The sequence below is a fragment of the Xiphias gladius genome, chromosome 13 (assembly GCF_016859285.1).
Source record: "Xiphias gladius isolate SHS-SW01 ecotype Sanya breed wild chromosome 13, ASM1685928v1, whole genome shotgun sequence".
NCBI classification, from domain to species: domain Eukaryota; kingdom Metazoa; phylum Chordata; class Actinopteri; order Istiophoriformes; family Xiphiidae; genus Xiphias; species Xiphias gladius.
Genome location: NC_053412.1, coordinates 1,356,699 through 1,378,423, shown reverse-complemented (window position 1 = coordinate 1,378,423; position 21,725 = coordinate 1,356,699). Strand labels below are relative to the sequence as shown.

The following is a 21,725-nucleotide window of genomic DNA, read 5'->3' as shown; positions in this document are numbered from 1 at the left end:
TACTTCCTTTCATGTAGTGGAGTCGAAGTATAAAGGAGCATGAAATGGAAATACTCGAGTATAGTACAACTACCTCAAAACAGTAGTTAAGTACAGTACTCTAGTAAATGTACTGTGTTACTTTCCACTACTTCAAAAATAACAGTATCAAAAAAAACAAGAAGCTGCATCTTGAATCTTCCAAAAAAGATTCGTCCTAGCCCTTTAAGGGTCACGTGGCCAGCGCCGTAACCTAGGAGACGTTTTGTTTATTTCCGGGTTGCCTGAGTCGAAAACAAGAGGGGCACTAACACGCCCACGACACCGAGCAAAGCGGATTAGAGTCCCGCAGAGATGGCCGGGGAGGCTGAGGACGAGATACCAGGTCAGTCACAATAATCATGTCATTATTCTAGACTCCCTCGGGCTCGTAACTAACCGTTTAAAAGGCAGAATGATAGTTAGCCAGCATCATACAGCTAATTAGCGGTCCAGGTAGTTGCTGTTAGCTCCTGCTGTAGCTGGCTGGCTGGCTAACCTAAAATAAACCATTTTTATCTACTTTCTCCGCTTTAATCTCATCGGTTATTTATGTATTCGACTTAGTATTTTACCGCATTTTCTATTTATATTTTTCTTTTCCGTTTTCCTTGATTGTGAAGTACTTTAAAAGTTCATTTTGAAACGTGCTCTGTGATTAAATGTTAATACGTTTTCTGTTGGGTTTTAAACCTTCATATTTCTGTAACATAATAATTGAAATTCCATTAACGTGAAAAGCTAACGTTTGGTTTGGCTTTATTCAGTCATGTTACACAACATACTCTACATGTACTTGCTGAGGTACGTAAAAATAAAATTAGTTTTAGATTGGCAGATAATAAAGCTGTTGAGCGCTTTTTTCATCAACAGATTCAATATTTTGGGCAAGAAATGTCAAAAATGATGACAGTTGCTCAGCCTAGTTACTGGACCTCACAGCAGGGTCTACAGATTGCTTCTTTTGTTGAACCAACAGTGATAGAAAAGGCAGAAAAGCAAGTCCTCACTTTTCCCAGATATTTGTAAGGACAAACAATTTCAACTTCCTGCTTTTTGATTGACGATATAAATTAATAATTAACCTAAATCAAAATTGTCATTTATTAATTTTGTGTCTGGCAAATTATTTGAGCTTTAATTTTTATGTACGGCCGTTTCTGCGGTCGAGATTGAACTTTCATGCTCACCAGACTTTGGTTGGTACAGTTCAGAGCTGAATCGATTAGTCGGTTGAATCACAAAAGAATAACCAGCAGCAACATTTTTGCTTGAAAAATGACAAAGTTTAGATAGGTAACTAATTAGTTTTGGGTTTTGGACTGTTGGTCAGATAAAATCAGATATTTGAAGTTGTCATCTTGGGCCCTGGGAAACTGTAATGGACAATTTTCACTATTTTCTGATGTTTTATGGACATGTAATTACTTGATTAATTGAGAAAATAATCGTCAGATTACTCAATAGTTGAAATAATCATTAGTCGCCACACAAGTAGAGTTTGCCCCTTCACTTGTTTCCTTTTCTTTTCTTACAGAATCGGGAGCAGTTTTCACTTTTGGAAAGAGTAAATTTGCTGACAACGTCCCCAGTAAATTCTGGCTTAAAAATGACGTCCCGTTCAAAATAGCTTGTGGGGACGAACACACAGCCTTAATAACGGGTAAGAGCCATTTTTAAGGTCTCATCTGTACTGGAAACATGTTGAAAACTTTTACAATATTTGAATTTTACCCCGACAAGTTTTCCTCTTGTTGTTTGGACTGAGTTAATTGACCATGCATGCAGGACCTAATGCTTATTAATAGTTGGCTTTTCTCCACTAGGACATTTTCTTGTGCTTACCATCAAACAAATTCAAAGAAAAAAATCCATTAGTGCATAATGGCAAACCATGTACTGATGTAATGTGTCACTTCCAGCCGAAGCATCGTAAAAGCCAACTGAGCCTTTCAGATTCTGCTGTCTTCGTCTCCACAGAAAATGGAAAACTCTTCATCTTTGGCAGCAACAACTGGGGCCAGCTCGGTCTGGGATCCAAACTGACTGTGAACAAGCCTACGTGTGTCAAAGGTTGGTCCTTTTTAAATAGCTCTCTGTTCCCTATTTTAGTCTAAAAAGGAGTGAGTATTGTTTGCAAGTACTGCCACCAACAGCTGCCTTCAGCCTTCTCAAAGAGAAGAGGGAGTCCCTCGGAGGAGGAGACGCATGCTTCAGCCAGGACAGGAAACTATTTTAAGTCGCTGGTTGACCCCCAAATCTTACCAGGTTAAGACCTGTAGATCTTAAACAAAAAGCTCTATACGCACTAAAATATCTGACAGACAGAGAATAACCTCCTATATTTGGTAGATGGTTGGTGAAAGTTTTCTAAAAGCGCTATGAATGAAATCAGACCACCTACTGAGCTCACACTTCGCCACATCCATCTCCATGACAATTTAGCGAACTCCATCCTCTGATGAAGACCTTGGGCGCTTTAAAGTTCAGGTAAGAGCTAGTAAGTGGACCCTGAGCTGAAGATTTTTACGTCAAACTAAGTTTTCAAGGTCAGGTGTCACCTTTCAGCTCAAAACTAGATGTGTTTGGGCACTCGTGGTTTTGCAAAGATACACATAGCGTCGTTTACTAAAATATCATTTATACAATTTCAGCTCTGAAGTCTGAGAAAGTCCAGCTTGTGGCCTGTGGAAGGAACCACACTCTCATCTGCACCGGTCAGTGTCTGATTCCGATGAGTATTTTGATTCAGTTGAAGATGAATTTGAAACAGCTGCAAACTTTCCTGTCTCCTCCAGTTTTTTCTTCTTTTGCGTTTCCTCTGCAGCTCAGGGAAAAGTTTACGCCTCAGGTGGGAACAGTGAGGGTCAGCTGGGGCTCGGGGACTGTGACGAGAGGACGGCGTTTCAGCGAGTTGATTTCTTCGATTCACACGGGCCAATCAAAATGCTCGCAGCTGGTTCAAACACCTCCGCTGCTCTCACAGGTGAGACTCATACACTAATCCTATAGATACTTCAGCTCACGCGAGAGGTCAGTTGCTTTTTTTTTGTGGAATGTAATTTGAAATCTTACAGAGAGCGGTAAACTGTTCATGTGGGGCGACAACACGGAGGGTCAGATCGGTTTGGGGAAGGAGAGTCACGCCTCCTCGCCACAGGAAATCAGCGTTGGGCGACCGATCAGCTGGGTGTCCTGTGGATACTACCACTCCGCCTTAGTGACAGGTGAGCAGAGATTAGAGCAACATGCTTCAGCGAAGGACACTTCACTTTTAACCTCTTACTATTTTACGCAATGCATCAATTTAAAATGAATGTGCTGCATAGAGAATTTAAAGGTAAAGTGCAAACTTTTAGTTTTAGTTGTTTGAAAAGTATTTTCCTCTGTGTCTCAGTTGACGGAGCTCTGTACACGTTTGGTGAGCGTGACAGTGGCAAACTGGGTCTGGGCACTGACCAGCTGCCCAGACACCGAGTCCCTCAGCTGGTGAAGAGCATCAAGGAGCCGGTGACACAGGTGGCCTGTGGGGGCGGACACACTGTGGCGCTTACAGGTAACAGCCAACGCAGGGGACGGACACGGGCCACACAGGGTATCTGCAGATTGAAATGTTTTAGAGGTCTGCAAGTATGGCTGTAGACAGCTGTAGCTAAAATGATCATTCCAGGAGGTCACTGTGCTTGAAAACACTACCTTCAGCAGACCAGGTTCTTCTTAAGCTCCTCACTCTGTCCGTTTCTTCCAACTCTTCCAGAGGACAACGTGTACACGTTCGGCCTCGGTCAGTTCGGGCAGCTTGGTCACGGGACGTTTAGTTTCGAGTCTCGGCTGCCACGTCCGGTCGAACACTTCAAGAAGGGACGGGTCTGTCAGGTGGCCTGCGGAGAGAATCACACTGCCGTCATCACTGGTAAACACTGCCTGATTTTAGTATCATCTAGCCTCTGTTTCAGTGCCACCACTAACTTAACTGGTTTTCTCATCGAGTCCCACAGTCTTCACTGGTTTGATCAAAGTACAGTAGCTTTCCCCCTCCTCGTTGCCAGATTGAGATGCTGCTGTTATGTTTGTTTTTAGATGGGGGTTTGCTCTACACATTTGGAGATGGCAGACATGGTAAACTGGGCCTGGGAGAAGAAAACTTTACCAACCAGTTCAAACCAACTCTGTGTCCACGCTTCCTCAAGTATAATGTTCAGGCAGTAGGTGTTTCACATACTTCATTTGTTTATGAATTGTAAAGAAAAATAATACTGAGGTTTAAAGTGATAAAGTTCACAGGAGAGTTCATGATTATTTTTTATTCAAGTTAAGTTTTACATTTTTTAAATGTATATTTATATATTCATATTTAATATATTTGATTTTTAATTAATTAATTAATTGTTTATTTTTGTCTATTTTTATGTATGTGTGTTTATAGATTTATTTTTTCTCAGTTTATACATTTTCCTATACATATTATATTACATATTAGTAATATATATTTTTATTTATTCATTATTGTATAGTTTTTTTAAATTTTGTTATTTTTTATTTTAATATATTTTATTTTAAATTTAAATTTACATTTAAATGTTTTATGTGTTTTCTGTATTTTTGTTTAGTTTATATTTCTCTCCTGTTGACCATAGAAATATTATGATTTGTCTCTTAATGTTGTGAGTGATGCAGCAATTTTTGATAGTAGGTGTAGGATTAAAAAAAGTCCCACAAATGGTGAACTACGTTTTTTGTACGTGTCCAGGCTCCGTGCGGCGGCTGTCATATGGTGGTGTTGGCTCGTCCCAGGGGCCCGAGCTGTGGTGATGTGACTCTGGAGGAGGACGACGTGACAGAGGATTACCTGGAGAAGCCGTATGTGGAGCTCCTGGGGGACACAGCCGACTCCGCCACCCTGCAAAGGAGCCTCTCCGCCCGGGTTCGCAGGAGGGAGAGGGTGAGAGCACGGAGGCAGGATTCATGCGTAGATAAAACTGTGGAAAATTAGTCACCAGTCACAAGTTATGATTCCAAAAACAGTGTCGATCATGTACACGACTCTCATTTAATACAGCTACAAACCCACTTTATCTTACTGCATTGGCAGATTAAATTTAATACAACACTGCAGTATAAAAAAGAAAAACACGAAGGGCAGTATTTTCTTGACAGGAGGATTCTAGCTTCCATCTCCAAGCAGAGATGCTCCTCTGTGGCTCAAACATTACCATGTGACTCCTGGTTAATCAAACCCTCTGCTGATGCCTGCCCCCCCCCAGGAGCGATCTCCAGATCACTTTGGCGCCATGTTCCGCACTCTGCCCGCCATGACGCACGGCTACCTCCACCCGCCGCTGCCCGTCTCCAGCCAGACTATCCCGCCCAGACTGCCTCCACCTGAGCTGACCCACAGAAGGCTGCTCAACGGCACTCGCCAGCACGGTAGCGCAGGGTCAATCCACCAGGGTACCTACCTCACCTCCGTCTCCTAATCCTCCTTCCCATGTTTCTTCCAGGTTTAGGCCAAAAGTATAAACATTATAAACGTTTTAATTTAATAATCGACACCTCGGGATCAGAATGTTTTGTTATGAATGTCGTTTGTTGCTGCATCAAATCAGGCAGAATCAGGAAAAAACTGGTGTACAGTTGGACCTAATTGGACTAACATGGTGTCCTGTTTTCTACCTCGTCAGCGCAGGCAGGGGCCGAGACAGATAGCGTTGTGGAGAGCCTGACCGACACGGACAGCGTGAAAGGCCTGGGAGAAACCACAGACTTCCTCAACATGGTGAGAGATCAGTCGATCCCAGCCACTTCCAGGGATACTGTCTGTTATTTGACCTCTGACCTCCATGCCGACGGCAGCATGTCTCAGCGAATATTAAGCCTATTATTGTCACTCATTTCTGCTCGTTTCCCCTTTTTTTTCCTCCCGATAGACACATGTGATGAAGTTGGACCCCAGTGATAAAACACTCACTCTGTCTCCAGTTCAGAAGGTAACTCAGACACTTTTTCTGTCATACACTGTTTGTCAATAGATCCCAAATGGATTGATTATGATACTGATAATTTATGGAAAAATAAAATAAAACAAACGATATATCATCTGATATTTGCTTTCTAACATAAACACGATAAAAGCAAACATTTTTTAAAGGGCCCCTTACATTTGGTGATTAATGAGTTGTGACGTTTAAGATGAAAAAGATTGCACAGCTTTTTTTTTTCCTTCATCAGGCTGATGTCTGTGGTTGTTTCCGATTTCTTTATACACAGTTCATCAGTTAGTCATGTGACCATAAAAAGCCCCATTAATACAAAGTTAAACAACATGTAGTTATAATAGGTTTTACAAATATTTACTCTTAATTGATAAAAGAGGTTTGCAAATGATAAGATGTCAGATATAAGAGTTTTTGTGCAGAAGATGCTGACATACAGACCAAAATAAAAACTTTGAATATGTATACATACATATATACGTTAGGAACAAAAGGAGGTGCAAATTACAAATGACAGTGTGGCAATGCATAAATTAAAGTGCACTAAATCAGTTGTCCATATTTTAAATTATAAGCATAAAAAAAACAGAAAAAAAGCTGAAAGGACACAGCTGAAAACATTTATTTGTTACGTTGGAGAGGAGCTGTGTGACATGTCCTCATCGCATTGTACGTGTTCTCAAAGTTTTGTGACCAAGAAATGCACTGAGCAGGACGTTTTACAGCCGAAAAATAAGCTTGAGTGCTCTCTGGTGGATAAACTGTGCAATAGAAACACTGATTCTAAATGAACATAAACTTTCTTTCACTTTGTGATTTCTCTACTGCTTTTTCCTCAGTCAACATTTGATTTGATACCAACTTACCTGTGTTGAATTTAAGTCATCCATTGATATATAATATACTGACTAGGCTCCTCTCATTCTTTTTTTTCGCATTATTCCTTCATAGTTGTCTGATTTTCTATCTCTTGAGTTATCTGCATGTCTCTTCCCTCTCTAATGCATGCCTTTTTTTCATCCTCTTCTTGCTTTCTGGTGCTGGGAATAGAGGAAGGGTAAGCATGGTAAGACCAATATAGGACAGAGAGAGATTGAAACAAAGGAGAGAAAGCTCTTGAAGCAGAGCGGTTTCACTTTGACTTCCCCATCTGGTAAGAGCAAGACTGTCTCTCCTCGCCAGGCGTTACCCACCGAGCTCCTGAGGAGCCACAGCGCTCGCTCTCTGGCCTCTCGGAGTCCACAGAGACAGAAGACAACAAACCAGAACAAAGAGAATGTGATTATGGCCATTCGGGAGCTAGAGAGGAAAACCAGTAAAAAGAAACCTCAGGGTGTAGGGGACATCAGGAAGGCAGCATCTAAGCAGCGTCCCAGGCCGATTCAGAGTAAAAGCCAGCTGATAGAGGTTGGCAGGAAGCAGGCAACAAGCTCCAAACACAGTCCTGATACAAAAAAGACAGCTTCAGGTGTTGGCCCTGAATCCGCAGTGGCAAAAGTTAAGCAAGTGCAGGCTAAACCTGTGAAAAGCAAACCGATAGTCGTGCAAAGTCAATATGCAGGAGTTAGCCCGCCAGGTAAAGCCAATCACATGGACTCCCCTGGCTTTCACAAGAGGGACACGTTGGATGAGGAAAACGCACGCAGATCTCAATTGGTTTCCGAGGTGAAAAGAAGCTCCAAATCTAAAGAGGGCGCAGATTTTTCCAAAAAATCTAAGAATGAGAAAAACAAAAAAGAAGCTCAGTCAAAAGAAATTCAGAAAGAGGTGTCAGATCTCGGCCTGCACGCTGGGGCCGTCTCACTTGCAGCTGGCACGGTATTAGCGCATCAAGTGGCGTCCAGAAGCCGTTTTAGCACGCAGTCGTCATCCCCATCTGAGAGCAGCCGTGGTGTCCTGAAAGACAGCGTGAGGAAATCAAGAAGCCACGAATCTGAATCCTACGCTGCTGATTATAGCAACAAATCAGCGGTCAGCGTCAACCTGACACCTGCGTCTGAGAGTTCTGAAGTGAAGACGAGTCAGGATGAAAGTGAGCAGGAAAGTAAGGAGGAGACAAACTCTGGAACAGTCAAACAGGAGGAAGATGAACACGAGAAGTGGCAGAAAACGAGTGCAGACGTAAGCGAGGAGGAGGAGGAAGAGGAGAGCCAGAGTATCGAGAAAGTCACAGAAGAGAGCGACACTTTTCAGCCGGTAGATAAGTCGGAAAGTGACATAGACGAGGAGGGAAGCAGGGATGAGGAGGAAGGCGAGAGCGGTGTAGAAGAAGAGGAGGAGGGAGAGGAAGCAAGCAGGACAACAGGAAGTAAAAGTGAAGACGAGACTGAAGGGCAAGAGAGCAAAGGAGATGATGTAGAGGAGGAGGAGGAGGAGGAACGCGAGGAAGGGTCAAGTCATGAAACAGAAAGCAAAGGAGGAGAGACTGAAAACGAGGAGGAGGAAGGTGAGGAAGAAGAGGGGGGTTTGGAAAGTGAGGGTGAGGAAGAGGAGGGAGAAAGTGAGTCTTTGAAGTCTTCAGAGGAGAGAGACGAGAGTGATGCAGAGAGCGAGAGTGAGGAAGAGGAGAAAAGGGAAAGTAGTGCTGAGGAGGAAGAGGAGGAGAGTAATAGGGAAGAAGAGAGTGAAAATGAAGAAGAGGATGAGGAAGGAAAAGAGGAAGAGGAGGAGAGTGATGATGAAGAGCAGGAGGAGGAGGACGAGGAAGCAGCAGAAGAAGAAGAAGAAGAGAGTGCTGAGGAAGAGGCAGAAGAGGAAAAAGAGAGTGAAGAGGAGGAGGAGGAGGAAGAAGAAGCAGATGAAGAGGAGGAAGAGGGTGCTGAGGAAGAGGAGGAAGAGGAAAAAGAGAGTGAAGAAGAGGAGGAGGAGGAGGAAGAAGAAGCAGATGAAAAGGAGGAGGAGGAGGAGGAAGAAGAAGCAGATGAAAAGGAGGAAGAGGCAGAAGAGGAAAAAGAGAGTGAAGAAGAGGAGGAGATGGAGAATGAACAGAAAAGCGAGGAAGAGGCTGAGGAGGAGGAAGGTGAAGAAGAAGAAGAAGAAGAGGAGGAGGAAGAGGAAGAGGTCAAAAAAGTCAAAAGACAAAGTGCTAAATCTAGAAGTAAGCCGAGGTCAGGGGTCAAAGGTCAGGCGGCAGGAGAGTTTTGGGGCGATGTTTTACCCCAGTACCTCAACCTGAAATAACACTGATCTTTGAAATTAGGATCATTTTCATTACTGATCAACCTGTCAATTATTTTCTCTATCAATCGATTTAATTATTTGAAATGTTTGAATTTTAAATGTCCTGGTGACGTCTTCAAATGTCTTGTTTTTGAGATTCAGTTCACTGACATAAAACAGGGAAAGGCAGCAAATCCTCTCAACCCGAGAACGTCTGGTGTTTTTGCTTCATGAAAAACCTAAAGAGTTCAGTTCTTTGACCGAAGCATTGTTGGTAAATTTTCACGTCCGCTGACTAATTGGTTAATCAGTGGTTACAGGCATATTTTTCCCGTCTACAAAATTTGATTAATCACGCATTTGCTAGAAATTTGCTCCACTAAAGCACAATTTCAAATATGACCGGTTACTCCATCCTCTGTCTTTCGGCTCGGCCTTGTAGAGGGATTCTGAATCATTTTAGTTCAGCTTTTCTCTGTATTTCAACTTATTTCAACAACACACAGAAAACGTTGGATAAGTTAGTATTATTCCACCGTGGGAGAACTTCAAGGCTGCAACCATTAATTATTTTTACGCCCGGCAAATTTTTGCTTTTTTGCTGTAAAAAAAAAAAAGAAAAACTTAAACAATGAATTGGTTATCAAAAAATGTTGCCAATGACCTTTCTGTCAATTGACTCATTATTAATGAACTAATCATTTCAGCTCCGCAGCATTTGTTGGTTTCCGGGTGCCCCGGGAAATGAAACTGACGTGTATAATGGGGGTCAGCAGGGGCCCCTCAGGAGGTTAATCCGGCCCCGGGCCCCAGAGGAAATAATGCTGCAAGAAGAGTAGTTTCATGTCTTGTCATCTGCAAAGCAAATCATCCAAAAGCATTAATGAAGTAGAGAGATGGAAGTAAACTGGATAAGACAATCAAAGGCTGCCACTGCCAAAAAATACAGAAGATTTTGTTGTTCAACGTTCAGTATAATTTACCTGAATGTGAGTTTTACCAACATTTGCTTTTTTTTACCCCTATTTCCTGGTGTTACCCCGAATTTTCAGGGCAGGCGCCTGCCACGTTTTTCAGGTTTTTGAAAAATGTTTAAGGCCTGTGTTGCTCATTCTTGATTGACCTGAAGCTACATTAACCCGTTGACAAGCTGGTAGATGAGGCGGTGAGTCCTTCCGCTACGGCAATGACTTGTCCCACGCTGTGCCTTTCTGCACATACTCCCGTCACGTTACATCACCTCGTTAGTTTCACTCACAATGCATTTCAAGCTTCTTCTTCCACAGATTCAGAACTGAATCTGTGAACTGCTTTTCTAATCCCATCCAGCCTTTGGCTCTCGTGCTGTTGCTGTAAAGTGATGACAGAAATTTCTGAACTGATAAAATTAGTCTTCAGTTTTGCTTGTTTACTTGTTTTTTGGCAGCTTTTTTTTTTTTTTCCTCTGCTTCCGCTCTGCCACGATGACGCAGTACATGACCTTTTTCTATAATATTTCGTACACTTCGGTTCAGTGTCGTGGGATCTTTTAAACGCCGATTTGTATTGACACTGCAGTGAAGAGTAGACAACGCAACCAGTCAGTCAGATCTCAGTCAGCTCTCTAATATTCTCCGACACGGTGCCTTAATCTTTGGAAAAGTAAAAGATTAACATATTTATGCAGAATGATCATTCTACCTACTTTCTTTTTTCTGTTTCCATTCATCTCTGTGTTTTGTAATAAATATCTGTGTCTCCTTTGTTCTCTGTCGTTTCTGTGTGTTGATTCAAAGTATGGTAACTATCAGAAATTAAATGACAGCGGGCGGGGGGAGGTTGATAACGAGCTTAAGGGGGAGAATTCAGAATGTTTGCTTTTTTCTTCATCTTCCTACATTTTTTCTGTAGACGCACCTGAAGGGGAAGAAACACGTCACTGAAACACACAGCTCTGAAGCCAGAAGGGATATTTTCTGTTCCTGTGACTTAAGATTCACCCTAAAGTCAGTAGCCTCCTGACAGCTCATCATACGGCCACTGTCTGAGGAAACAATCTGAAATTTCAAGAATATAGTTGTAGTATTTTGAACAATCGGCCTTTAATCCTTTTCTGATGCTGAGAACTTTTTTCTCTCTTGCCTCAGGTTCCCCCGTGCTCCAACCTCTGCTTCAAAACATGTCAACATTTCATAAAATCTATTCTAGTGACGTCTTTAATGCTGAAGCCTGTAACGTCGGGTCATCATATCCTTCATTTGACATGTAAAGGCCGATAGACTGCTCTCACTTGTTTACTGTGAAGGAGTATGACAAGTTCATTCTTAAAATATTACAACCTTTTCACATAAAATTGCGAACTTTTCTCAAAATACTTCAATGTTATTCTCCAAAAAAAACCTTATTAGAAAAAAACAAGTCAAGTTGTGAATGATTTTAAAAGCGAAACTAAAGATGACGGGTGAAAAGTGAGTCCTGATCAGATTTAGGGTTTCACATTTCTACTTCTGCAACTAATGATCATTTTCATTTTAAACTGATCTCTGAAAATGTAGGTATGAGTATGTTTTGTGATGAATTGATGGTAAAGATAGTACAGCAGCGAAAATAAAAAATGTCCGTCACATGTTCCCAGAGTCTAAGGTGACGTCTTATTTTGTCCGACCAACAGTCCTAAGCCCAAAGACATTCAACTGACAGTGAAATAAAACAGAGAGAAGCAGCAAATTCTCATGGAAGAGAAGCTCTAACCAGCGAATGATGACATTTCCGTCTAAATAATTAATTCAAAGAAAAACGTTACTGTTGATCCACTGAGCGACTGATCTTTTCAGCAAATGTCCCTAAACTCTGACGTTTGGTGCTTTTCCTCCGTCACCTGCCCGGTTTGTTGAGTGTTTGATTGGCCGGTCTCAGGAGCAGGTGGGGCTTGTCTTCTTCTTCCTGTCACGCCACCATCTCTGTCTTTATAACCCCAGCTGGAATCCCTTCCCATCATTCCCCGCTGTAGCCCGGAGGAGCTCAGTGCTTCTTTTCATCTTACTTTCTTTTTTTTGGCGCTACGTGCTTCCATTTAGCTTTGAGTGTCCTTCCCTACCAAAAGTCCTTTGGAAGAAAATGTGCTTCCTAAATTATTGATTAGCACAATAGTAAACTGAGCTCAGCCCTTGGACGTATAGTTTTCCAACTGTGTCTATACTTTGTCTCAACTAGTAGGAGTAGATCACATGCACGCCAAGTTCTTCTGTAGTCTTAGAATTTAAAGATGAAGAATGTTCAAGACAAATTATCTTAAGACTTGATTATGTCTCTTTAGACATTTTTTTTTCAGTGAGCTTTCCTTCCCGTCCGTACATGATGTGTCTTTCATGTCTTTAATTCTCTCTTTTTTTTTGTTAGGATTTGACAAAAGGATTTGATCAAACATGGAGCAAAGGTGAGGAGGAAGAAGAGGAAGACGATGAGGAGGAAGAGAACGTTGGCGGTGAAGAGGTGGAAGATGAGGAGAATGATACGTTCTCCTCTCCGACAGAAGCTCCGTCCTCACAAAGTTTGGAAGAGTCGACAGAGAAATCAGGAGAGGAGAGTCAGAGTCCCGTAGGTCTACAGAGCTGAATTTGATGTATGATCTTCATTTTTCACGTTGGCACTAACATGTAACATCTGAACTTTCCAGAGGCCTGAGGAGCTGAAAGAAGAGTCTGTGCCTGATGGAGAGCAGAAAGGTGACTGACATCTGCCACCAAGTTGTTTGGGAAAACAGGTCTTGTGTCTTGAAGTGCGTTTCCCCCTTTTGAATAGTGTCCTCTGTACGGTGGTTGTAGGTTCGCAGAGAAAACTGGTTGGGGTTAGGTTATGGTTGGGTTGAGGGGAAGCATCAGAGAAAACCATTGTCTATGGTTAGAGATACGTTTGGCCTCAGGCGAAGGGAAAAGACAACAAACTGACTGGGACACGGGGACACGGGGACACAGCACTGGTAACTCTGATTTTAGCTGCTTTTTTATAATGTACCGTCACCTCCCGGAGAACAGAGGCACAGGAGTCTTACTCTGAAGAGTTTCAAGAAACTCCATCGCCTTGTTAAGTTTAATCAGCTCGAAAGGAGTAAAATTCAGCTGCTGTTACGTTGCTAGTTCCAGTCGAGCTGCTGTGCAAATCACAATGAGGCTGCATGTGTCCTGCAAGAGTCCAACCCGGTTGAGTTTCACCAAAATTGTATCATGAAGTCACTGTTAGTGTCCTTTCCTCTATTTACTTTCCATCATCTTTTCATTTTTACCTGTACTTACCCATAGAAAATATAAATGCTCTACCAGTCACTAATTCAAGCACTGGTGCTGCCTGTGTTTCATTTGTTAACGAAGCACAGAAAACTACAGAAATAAAAAAAAAAAATCAAGTTTCCAAAGAATGTTTTATAAAGTTAAAGAAAAAGTTTTGACAAATGTCTGGTCTCAACAGCAGCTGAAATCACTGAGGAGCCTGACAGCGGTGGTGAAGAAAAGACAGGTGACAGCAGCGAGCCAGCCAATGGGACGGCACACAGCAGCTCGAAGAGCCAATCAGGCTCCAACAAAAAGGTGGAAAATCGGAAGTCTGTCCGCGCAGCTCACATACAGTAACGCAAACATCTCCTACAGCACTGTACACCACAACAGGAATGCATTACATTTACACCTAAGGCTTTTAAGAGCAACTTAAAATAAGCGAAAACATCTGCCTGTTTTTTAGTGTTTAGTCCTCACAATCTAAAAAGTGCTGCAGGACAGGTAAAGCAAAAAAAAAACTACGTGTACAGTTAACTATGAGCATGTAACCTTCTCAGGCATTCACAATGAATCAGAGGGGAGGAAACTGTCGATTTCAAGTAGAAGTAACTTTCCAAACCACGCGCTCAAAATGTTGTGGTTTTTGGTGTTTACACGGTAACGGTGGTTCACCTGTCGCCTGCGGCTCCTGTGGAAAAAATACTGACGGCCGCTGCCTTAAAGCCTAGTCTAGTCTGGAGGATGGGAAGGATAGTTTTTCTATCATCTACACAACAAATTTACTTTGTGAGCACAAAGTTTTGGATCCATCAGTGTGTTAGGTTTGAACATCCTTTGCTTCTCTGAAACCGTGTGAAGCCACAGCACCCTGACGCTACAAAACCAATCTCTCCTCTGTCCTCCTCTCAGCTCTCCCTCTTCAGGCGGCTGTCCCTCTCCAGGTCGAAGCAGGCCACCGACAGGGACCAAACCCCAGCGGAGGACAACCAGGGCGGGGACGCGGCCGTCCAGGGAGAGCCTCCGTCCCCCGCCACCGCCGGGAGTGGCAACCCGGGGACACACAGGGGTGGAGCACAGCAGAAACCTCTGCCCCCTGTGGCCAGAGGGCCTCGCTCCGGTGCCTGCGCAGTTCTGTGAACCCAGGAACTAAACCCTCAGGTGGCCTCAGTTATCTCGAAAAGTCAGACCAAAGTGCGAAAGGTTCGTTAGCAGAGCTTGACGGTGTTTTCAAGCAGTTCCCCTCGGGGATGATGGTTTCATGACACACAGTCAGTGGTACACAGTATCATCCAGCTCCTCTACGGTGTGTCAGCTCTGTTGGGACGGGATTTTATGTAAATACACTCATCATGTCGGCCTGAATCCCAAAGTCAAGCCACAACAGAGACACTGCAGATTCACTTAAATAAAAATCTGTTGTCACTGTCTTTGCTTTTTCCTCAGTCCAGAGGTGGCAAGTTCAAGGTTAAGGAGCAAACGAACGCCCTCTGAAAATCTTGTTTCTACAGGCCCCAGACAGTAGTTTAACCTCTCACCCGGCTGCAGTGACGAAGCACCGTCCGGCAGGGTGCGTCAGAACACTGTGACGTCACTTTTAGGCGTAGGATTCGGCTTGGATTCGGCTTGGATTCGCAGCAGTGAAAATGGCCCCCAACCGAGACACAGTCACAGCAAAAACAAATATGTCTCCACAAAAGCTGGACTACCAACTGGGGCAAAGTGGGCAAAACTCGCTCATGATTTTCTTTATTGACCGGTTCACTGTTTGGGCTATGAAATGACAAAAAACTGTGAAGAATATCCATCACAAGTCGTTTCCAATCACAGAAGAGCAGCAAATATTCACATTTTAGAAGCTGGAACCAGTGAATTCTTGTCATTTTTGCTTAAAATGTGACAGAAACAGTGGACCAGTTACCAAATTTGTTGCAGATTAATTTTCTGTCATATGACTAATCTATTAATCGATCAATAGTTTAAATCCAGATAAGCTCCTACAGACGTTTTTTTTTTCATTGTAGCCGCAGTAACTGCTGTGAATCCAAATGAGTATTTCCATACTTGAAAGATTATGCGTGGAGTTCTGCCTCAAGGGTCAAATCTAAAAAAAGAAAACCTGGACTGACACTATCATATTTCATTAGTTTCCTTCTGCCTGTATTGGGAGCCACCAGCCGCCATCTTTGCGAGTGCACCTTTAAACTCGACCACTGAACTCTGACGACAGTGTGTTCACAAGTGGCCTAACGGCTGAGCCTCCTCCACCAGTGTGACCAGTAGCACCGTGCTGCTGGGAGGTCTTTAACTTTCAGTTGTGCTAATCTGTTGTTGTGTGGCACGTTACCTGCCCGGCGGCTGAACCTCAAGGTGTGTGTGTGTGTGTGTGTGTGTGTGTGTTTTAAACTGTGAGGATGTAAACATTCTTATTTATTGCGACCTGGTCCTTGAGCACATTTGCACTTTTGATGTGATCTGTATGCATTTCAAGGAGATGCATCAGTTTTATATTCCGACATGATAATCTCATTTAACTGACTCTCGTGTTAATTTTTTTTTATCATTTTGGATTTTTTGTGACATCAGTAAAGCATTTTGATATAAAGCTGAGCACGAGTCATTATTTTGTATTGGGAAAAGTTGAGGTTAAACGTCAGGATCACTTTGCTCCTGTTTTTATTGTTATAAGGTGACAAATTGCTGTCATTACTAGAAAAATAAACCATTGTAGCCTGAGTGGCAAGAAAAAATTTAAGTCATAATTTGAACGCTGTGTAAAAATCTAAACAAAAACATGAAATATATGTTAATAATGTGGAAACTGCTGCTCTCGACTTATTCCATTTCCCACATGTACAGCTTTACATTTAGTATCTGGACACATACTTTGTTACCCATTTATCAAGTAAACCTTACACCAAAAGAATCTACTTTTCTCATACGTACATGGATGGAAAATGGATGGAAATCCTTGATAAATGGTCATTTGGCACTTTCTTTTCTTCCAGTCTGATCTTGACTCAGACGCACAATGTGTAACTTTCTGCCACCAGTGGTCTCTCCATCAAAACAGTTAAAAAAAAAAAAAAAAGCCCGAGTTTGGGGACGTCGTGAAGTAGCGTGGGATCATGGGAGTCGGGGTCCTCACGACCATAAAAGTAAATTATCACATAGAACATATGATTATATGATTTTTAAAAAAGGGAAAAAACAAGATAAAAAGTGGGAGAGAAGGGATTACATTAAATACAATTCTAGGGAGTCAAGTATGAATTTTTTCCATGAATATGGCCAGAGGACTTTTAAAAAGACGTTCATACCCACTTCAAATATGTGTGTAAATAATATTTTGCCAGCAGAAAGTGTGTTACTGTATCAGAAAGTTCATTTTCAAGTGTACGAGTGAGTTTAAACAACATATTTTGGACGCAATATCTGAAAATATTAATTGGAGTTAGTCACAAGTATGGACTTGATTGTTTGAAGTAGTTTATTTCAGTTTTTGTGGCGCATTGAGCGAAGATGAATTGTGTATTATTTTGCAGTTCCATTAGCGGCCAGCAGGGGTCACCGGCTCCCCGGGGCTCCGGTCGCTCTTGTCGGCCGTCGTTGACTGTTGGCAGCCCGCCGGAAGTCCGCCACAGTTCCGTGTTGTTCTCGGAGCAGCTTCGCCCTTTCCCCTTGGTTTTTAACTTAAAAAACAAAACAAACAAAAAACAAACAAACACTGCCGCCGCTTTGAACCGGCCATAAATGACGGGAATGGAGGAATACCACAACGGCAACGAGGTTTGTCCTTGAATCGCCCTGTTTTTTTTGATTTGTCGGGGTCGTTACTGCCACTCGTTACATTAACGTTAGCCGCCACCCAAGTACCGCGGTCCTGTCGTTGTCAAACCATTATATGAAATTCCATGTTATATTCGGAATTCGCTAATGACCCGCTCACGATACCTGTATCAACCCTACAGGGCTTCTTTTTGCTTATGAATAATAATAAAAGGACGTTGCATGTTTTTGGTCTCATACTGAATCTTTCATGGGTATGCACTTCTGCTGTCGATATATTGTCAGTAGTCCTGTGATGAAAAATGTCTGAAAGTTGTTAACCTGGATGTTTTCAGCGTTGTGTCTCATATTTGTCCGTTGGTTCTCTTTCAGGGCTCCTTCAACTCTGAAGAAGCTGATGGCATGGTCAAAGAGGTAATGTTAACGCTTCAACACCATGCCTCTCTTTAGTTCCCCCCTTTCCTGAGTAGCTTTAAGGTTTGTTAAAATCATATTAATCCAGTCCACCAGAACTTATCACCTGGTTTCAGCTCTTTGTGAAAAGTGACATGTCTAAGCCCAAGTTTGTCTTTATTCAGCCAGTAATTAGAACATCAGTAAATATGTGTTTCCAGGAAATTACCTAGAAAAGTAGTCGGAAGATACAAATATATTTTTAAAGAGCAGGTTGTTTCACACCCAGATAACATCGTCTCGCTCATTTACTTAAAAGTGTAACAGCTGAGGTGACTGGGTTTTTTGTGAATGTATCTGTTGCCTTTTTATGAATAAATGAAAACCATAGGATCAGTAATGATAACACCGAGACAAAGTGGGGGGAAAGGACAAGCCAAGATTATCCCACCCTTTCGGTGTTTTAGTCTGACTTTCACTTTAATGTGTGATGTGATGCGTTTGAAACTGTGAAACTGAGACTGTAACATGTCTTTTTATTTCAAGCTGCATGATCAGGGGTTAAGGAGAGGTTTCCCGCACAGTCTAACTTCCATTTTATTTGCACATGGCTAGGGGCTGCTCACTTAAACCAAAATGTGAGACTTTGTCTGACCAAACCTGGTGACACTTTAATTGTACGGACAGTGGTTTGTTTCCAAGACGCTACTGCCATTATCTATTTTTGTTGAGTTGATGAGGGAGTAAGGGAGAGTTTCTGTGCTGAAGTGAAATTCCCCAGTGAATGCTTCAGATCAGCAGAGGAGGATTACTAGAGGATCTGGTTCAAGATTAGAGTCACAGATTTTTTAAATAATATGAAAAATGCCACATCAAAACATGGACACATGATCATATAATGGCTTAAAGCTGCTTTTGAGGACTTTTTTCTTTTCTTTCTTTCTTTTTTTTTAATGGTTAGAAAGATTCTGTGTACCAAGATTTTTTATTTATTTATTTTTGATCTGAAGTGCTGTTTCACTGGTGCTGCTGTACCCAGATTTTTCAACAGTAATGTCTATTGAATTGCAGAACAGTGTTGGCTCTTTATTTCAGTCTCCTCGGGGTGAAACAGCATCAAGTGATTCCCACATGACTGTAAACACTGTGATGTTACCTCATGGACCCCCGTGTGCGTGTGTGCGTGTGCGCGCGTGTGTGTTTCTCTCAGTGTATCGAGAGCGTCGTCGGCGGTGACGACTACAGCCAGAATCAGGTGAACAAATGGACCGCCAGCATCGTGGAGCGCTGCCTCACACAGCTGGTCAAACAGGGGAAACCATACAAGTACATCGGTATGAGTGCCAGCGACCTCTCTGGCAAAAGTGACCGCAAATTCTACTGTGAAATGAAAGTTTCCAACAAAATAAAAATGAAATCCCCTCCTGTCCCATGGGGCTTTATGTATGAGCTTTGATACTTGTTTGTTTTTTCTCAGAATGCTTAATGGGATAAACCGATTAATGTGCTTGTTTGTCTGTACAGTGACGTGTGCTGTGATGCAGAAAACAGGAGCAGGGCTCCACACAGCTAACTCCTGCTACTGGGACACTGCCGTAGACGGTAAGGAGAGCAGCTCTCGCTTTGATTTGTCGAGTCTGATCAATTCAGAAAATGAAAACCCCAGGGTATAATCTAGACCTTATCCGCCGAAGCTGTCGCCAGCGAAGGGAATTCAAACTAATTGTTTGATAGATTTAACTGAAATAAATAGTCTGTTGTATTTCTCCGTGGTTACGGTACCTCCACAGGGTAACGCAGAAATAAAAGCTTATAATGGAAGTGTCTGCTTTAAACATACCAGAGGTATTTTCAAGTTAAGACTAATAGACGTTCTTCACAGCAGGAAAAGTGCAGGAACTAATAACATTAATGTTGGCTCTCCACCACCTGTTGCCACTGCGTCCTTACAGTCTAGTGAGAAAAGTTTTCAACCGAATCTCTGTGGATTAAAGGTTAGTTTAATCCCTGTGTTCCTGCATGAAGTTAAAGGGCAAGTTCACAGCTTTTCTAGTCTGACTTTAAAACAAAGGTCAGGCGTCCATATGAACGCCGTAACAGGTTTGGCTCGCTGTAACCGCCTCTCCTGTTCATACTGGACATTAGGAGATCCCTCCCTGATGTGCTTTTAATGTAAGCGACGGGGGACAGAATCCCCAGCTCAAAGGTTAATCTGTCTTCACGAGACTTGAGCAGTCTGAGTTGGACAAATCAAGTGCAGATCTTTCAAAGTTACCGAAGGACAGTAACAAAAAGAGGGAATTTTGTACCAAAAAAAACAGGAACTTTGGAAGTTATCCACTGCATTTTGATTGACTGTCGGCACAAGCAGGAACAGCCACAGTGAGACTTCCCTCATAAAAAAAGACTTTTACCTCGCCGCGCTGTCCTGAGGAAACCCATTCCTGCCATGGCGTGAATGGTCTCAGCAGGTGCCTGCCAGAGCTGAAAGCTGGAACTGTTCAGCTTGTGTCTGACCATGCTAGTGTCAATAAATAAATAAATCCATTGGATTACAATGTAATTTATGCCCATCAGTTTCGGATGGGTCCCTTTTGGATCTGGTCCAAAAGATTTGACCTGAAAATCTCCTGGATTTGTCTTTTCTGTCCTAATACTCGTTTTTTTGTTTTTTCAGGAAGCTGCACGGTGAGATGGGAAAACCGCACCATGTACTGTGTGGTCAGTGTGTTTGCTGTCACTGTCGCATAAGACACACACACACACACGCACGCACCCGCACGCACGCACACACAAATGACCACCATCGCCAGAAGAGGAATGCAGTGTCCCCCTGCGAACAGCAGGGGGCCACCAAGAGCCCACATCCACGCAGCTGATTGTACACCTCGAAGCTTGACCTTTGACCCCTGAGGAACAGCTGCAGGGAGGAAAACAGCTGGGTTTTCTTCGGCTTTCTCGGCCCTCAGATGCATCAGCACCTTGAAGTATTTACCCTCTCATGTCACTGCAGTGCTTTAATTGCTCCACGTTAATCTCTGTTCGTCACCGAGGCCTGACAGCTGAGTCTTCCTCTGTGTTTCTGTTTTCCGTTTATTATCTGCATCACCGTGGAAGTGAGAGAAAAGAAAGGACTTTTGTACTTTTGGCTGCAGGAAAATAAACATGATCAGATTTCTGAGCGAGTCATTTCTTTGAAATGAATAAAGGCAGTTGAACAGGCTTTTATTTGCTTTTTGAAACTTATTCATCTTTTATTTATCTGTGATATTCCCTCAGTTTTCGTTGTCTTGTAGTTATTCTCTGTCAGATGCACATTCTGTGGACACACTTCTCACACAACTATCACGTAAAAACAAAACACACGATTTGCAGAAGATTCAACACGAGCGTGGATTTCTCCAGTTTATATCCACTAAGGGGATAAGCAGGTCGTCCACTCATCTCAGTGGTGGCGGTTCGACCCCCGGCTCCTCCAGCCCGCGTGCCAAAGGGCCCTCGGGCAAGACACTGAACCCCGAGCTGCCTCACTTTGGAGGAAAGCGTCCGGCGACTGCAGGCGTGAGCCTTCATTGCGGCGTGCTGGAAAAAAAGGCTCATTCCGCTGTCCTGAGCGTTGAGGTTTTCGTTGCAGTATTTTCTTTGCGGTGTCACCTGCTCTGAAAACTCGGCCTCCTATACTCTGAGCACAGTCTGAAATGTGTCTGTAGCACAGAGAGCAGCAAACTGATTCGGGTTTCTACCGTCTGGTCGGCTTGTTGACGTGTTCTGATTTCGGTCAACGTTAGAATGGTTGATTCAGGCAGAGTCTTGAACAGCTGCTTGTGTTTGGACGACATTTAACAACTGACCTGGAAGAAAAAGGTTTTCTCTTTTGTAGACACAGAAGAGTTTATATTTCTCAAAGTAAGATCCTGGAAAAAGTTGTTGTTGGGAGCAAAACGGTATCGAAAAACTTCAAACAGTAACCAGCCCAACATGCTCATATGTTGTTACATCAGTTTAAAGAAATTGTGTCTCTGTGGTAATTTTTTGTCTCTTTTTGGTCATTTTGGGTCTTTTTTAGTTATCGACCTCTCACACGAGAAATATCAACTGTCACTTCTCACAGGAGCCTGGAAGGCCC

General features: G+C 42.7%; 2 protein-coding genes across 2 annotated transcripts; both read left to right on the top strand.

The window, feature by feature from the left end:
* The first annotated feature begins 262 nt into the window (after positions 1–262).
* On the top strand, positions 263–9,210 carry rpgrb (retinitis pigmentosa GTPase regulator b). The gene is made up of 14 exons (XM_040142252.1): positions 263–364; positions 1,556–1,681; positions 1,999–2,091; positions 2,673–2,735; positions 2,846–3,004; positions 3,096–3,245; positions 3,416–3,574; positions 3,776–3,931; positions 4,099–4,223; positions 4,769–4,960; positions 5,283–5,469; positions 5,700–5,794; positions 5,946–6,005; positions 7,062–9,210. Exons 1-14 carry the CDS (start codon positions 334–336, stop codon positions 9,189–9,191), a joined length of 3,726 nt encoding a protein of 1,241 aa, XP_039998186.1. The 5' UTR covers positions 263–333; the 3' UTR covers positions 9,192–9,210.
* A 7,835-nt stretch (positions 9,211–17,045) lies between these two features.
* LOC120798161 (dynein light chain Tctex-type 1-like) lies at positions 17,046–20,822 on the top strand. The gene is made up of 5 exons (XM_040142257.1): positions 17,046–17,206; positions 17,579–17,620; positions 18,810–18,933; positions 19,124–19,201; positions 20,277–20,822. The coding sequence occupies exons 1-5, from the start codon at positions 17,171–17,173 to the stop codon at positions 20,348–20,350; spliced, it is 354 nt and encodes a 117-aa protein (XP_039998191.1). The 5' UTR covers positions 17,046–17,170; the 3' UTR covers positions 20,351–20,822.
* The last annotated feature ends 903 nt before the right edge of the window (positions 20,823–21,725 follow it).

Excerpts from the sequence above, each read along its gene's own strand:
- rpgrb (XM_040142252.1), top strand. The coding sequence starts at position 334 with ATGGCCGGGGAGGCTGAGGACGAGATACCAG. Across the intron at positions 2,092-2,672 it reads CAAGCCTACGTGTGTCAAAG|CTCTGAAGTCTGAGAAAGTC; the intron begins GTTGGTCCTTTT and ends ATACAATTTCAG. Across the intron at positions 6,006-7,061 it reads CTCTGTCTCCAGTTCAGAAG|AGGAAGGGTAAGCATGGTAA; the intron begins GTAACTCAGACA and ends TGCTGGGAATAG.
- LOC120798161 (XM_040142257.1), top strand. The coding sequence starts at position 17,171 with ATGACGGGAATGGAGGAATACCACAACGGCAACGAG. Across the intron at positions 18,934-19,123 it reads GAAACCATACAAGTACATCG|TGACGTGTGCTGTGATGCAG; the intron begins GTATGAGTGCCA and ends TTGTCTGTACAG. Across the intron at positions 19,202-20,276 it reads CTGGGACACTGCCGTAGACG|GAAGCTGCACGGTGAGATGG; the intron begins GTAAGGAGAGCA and ends TTGTTTTTTCAG.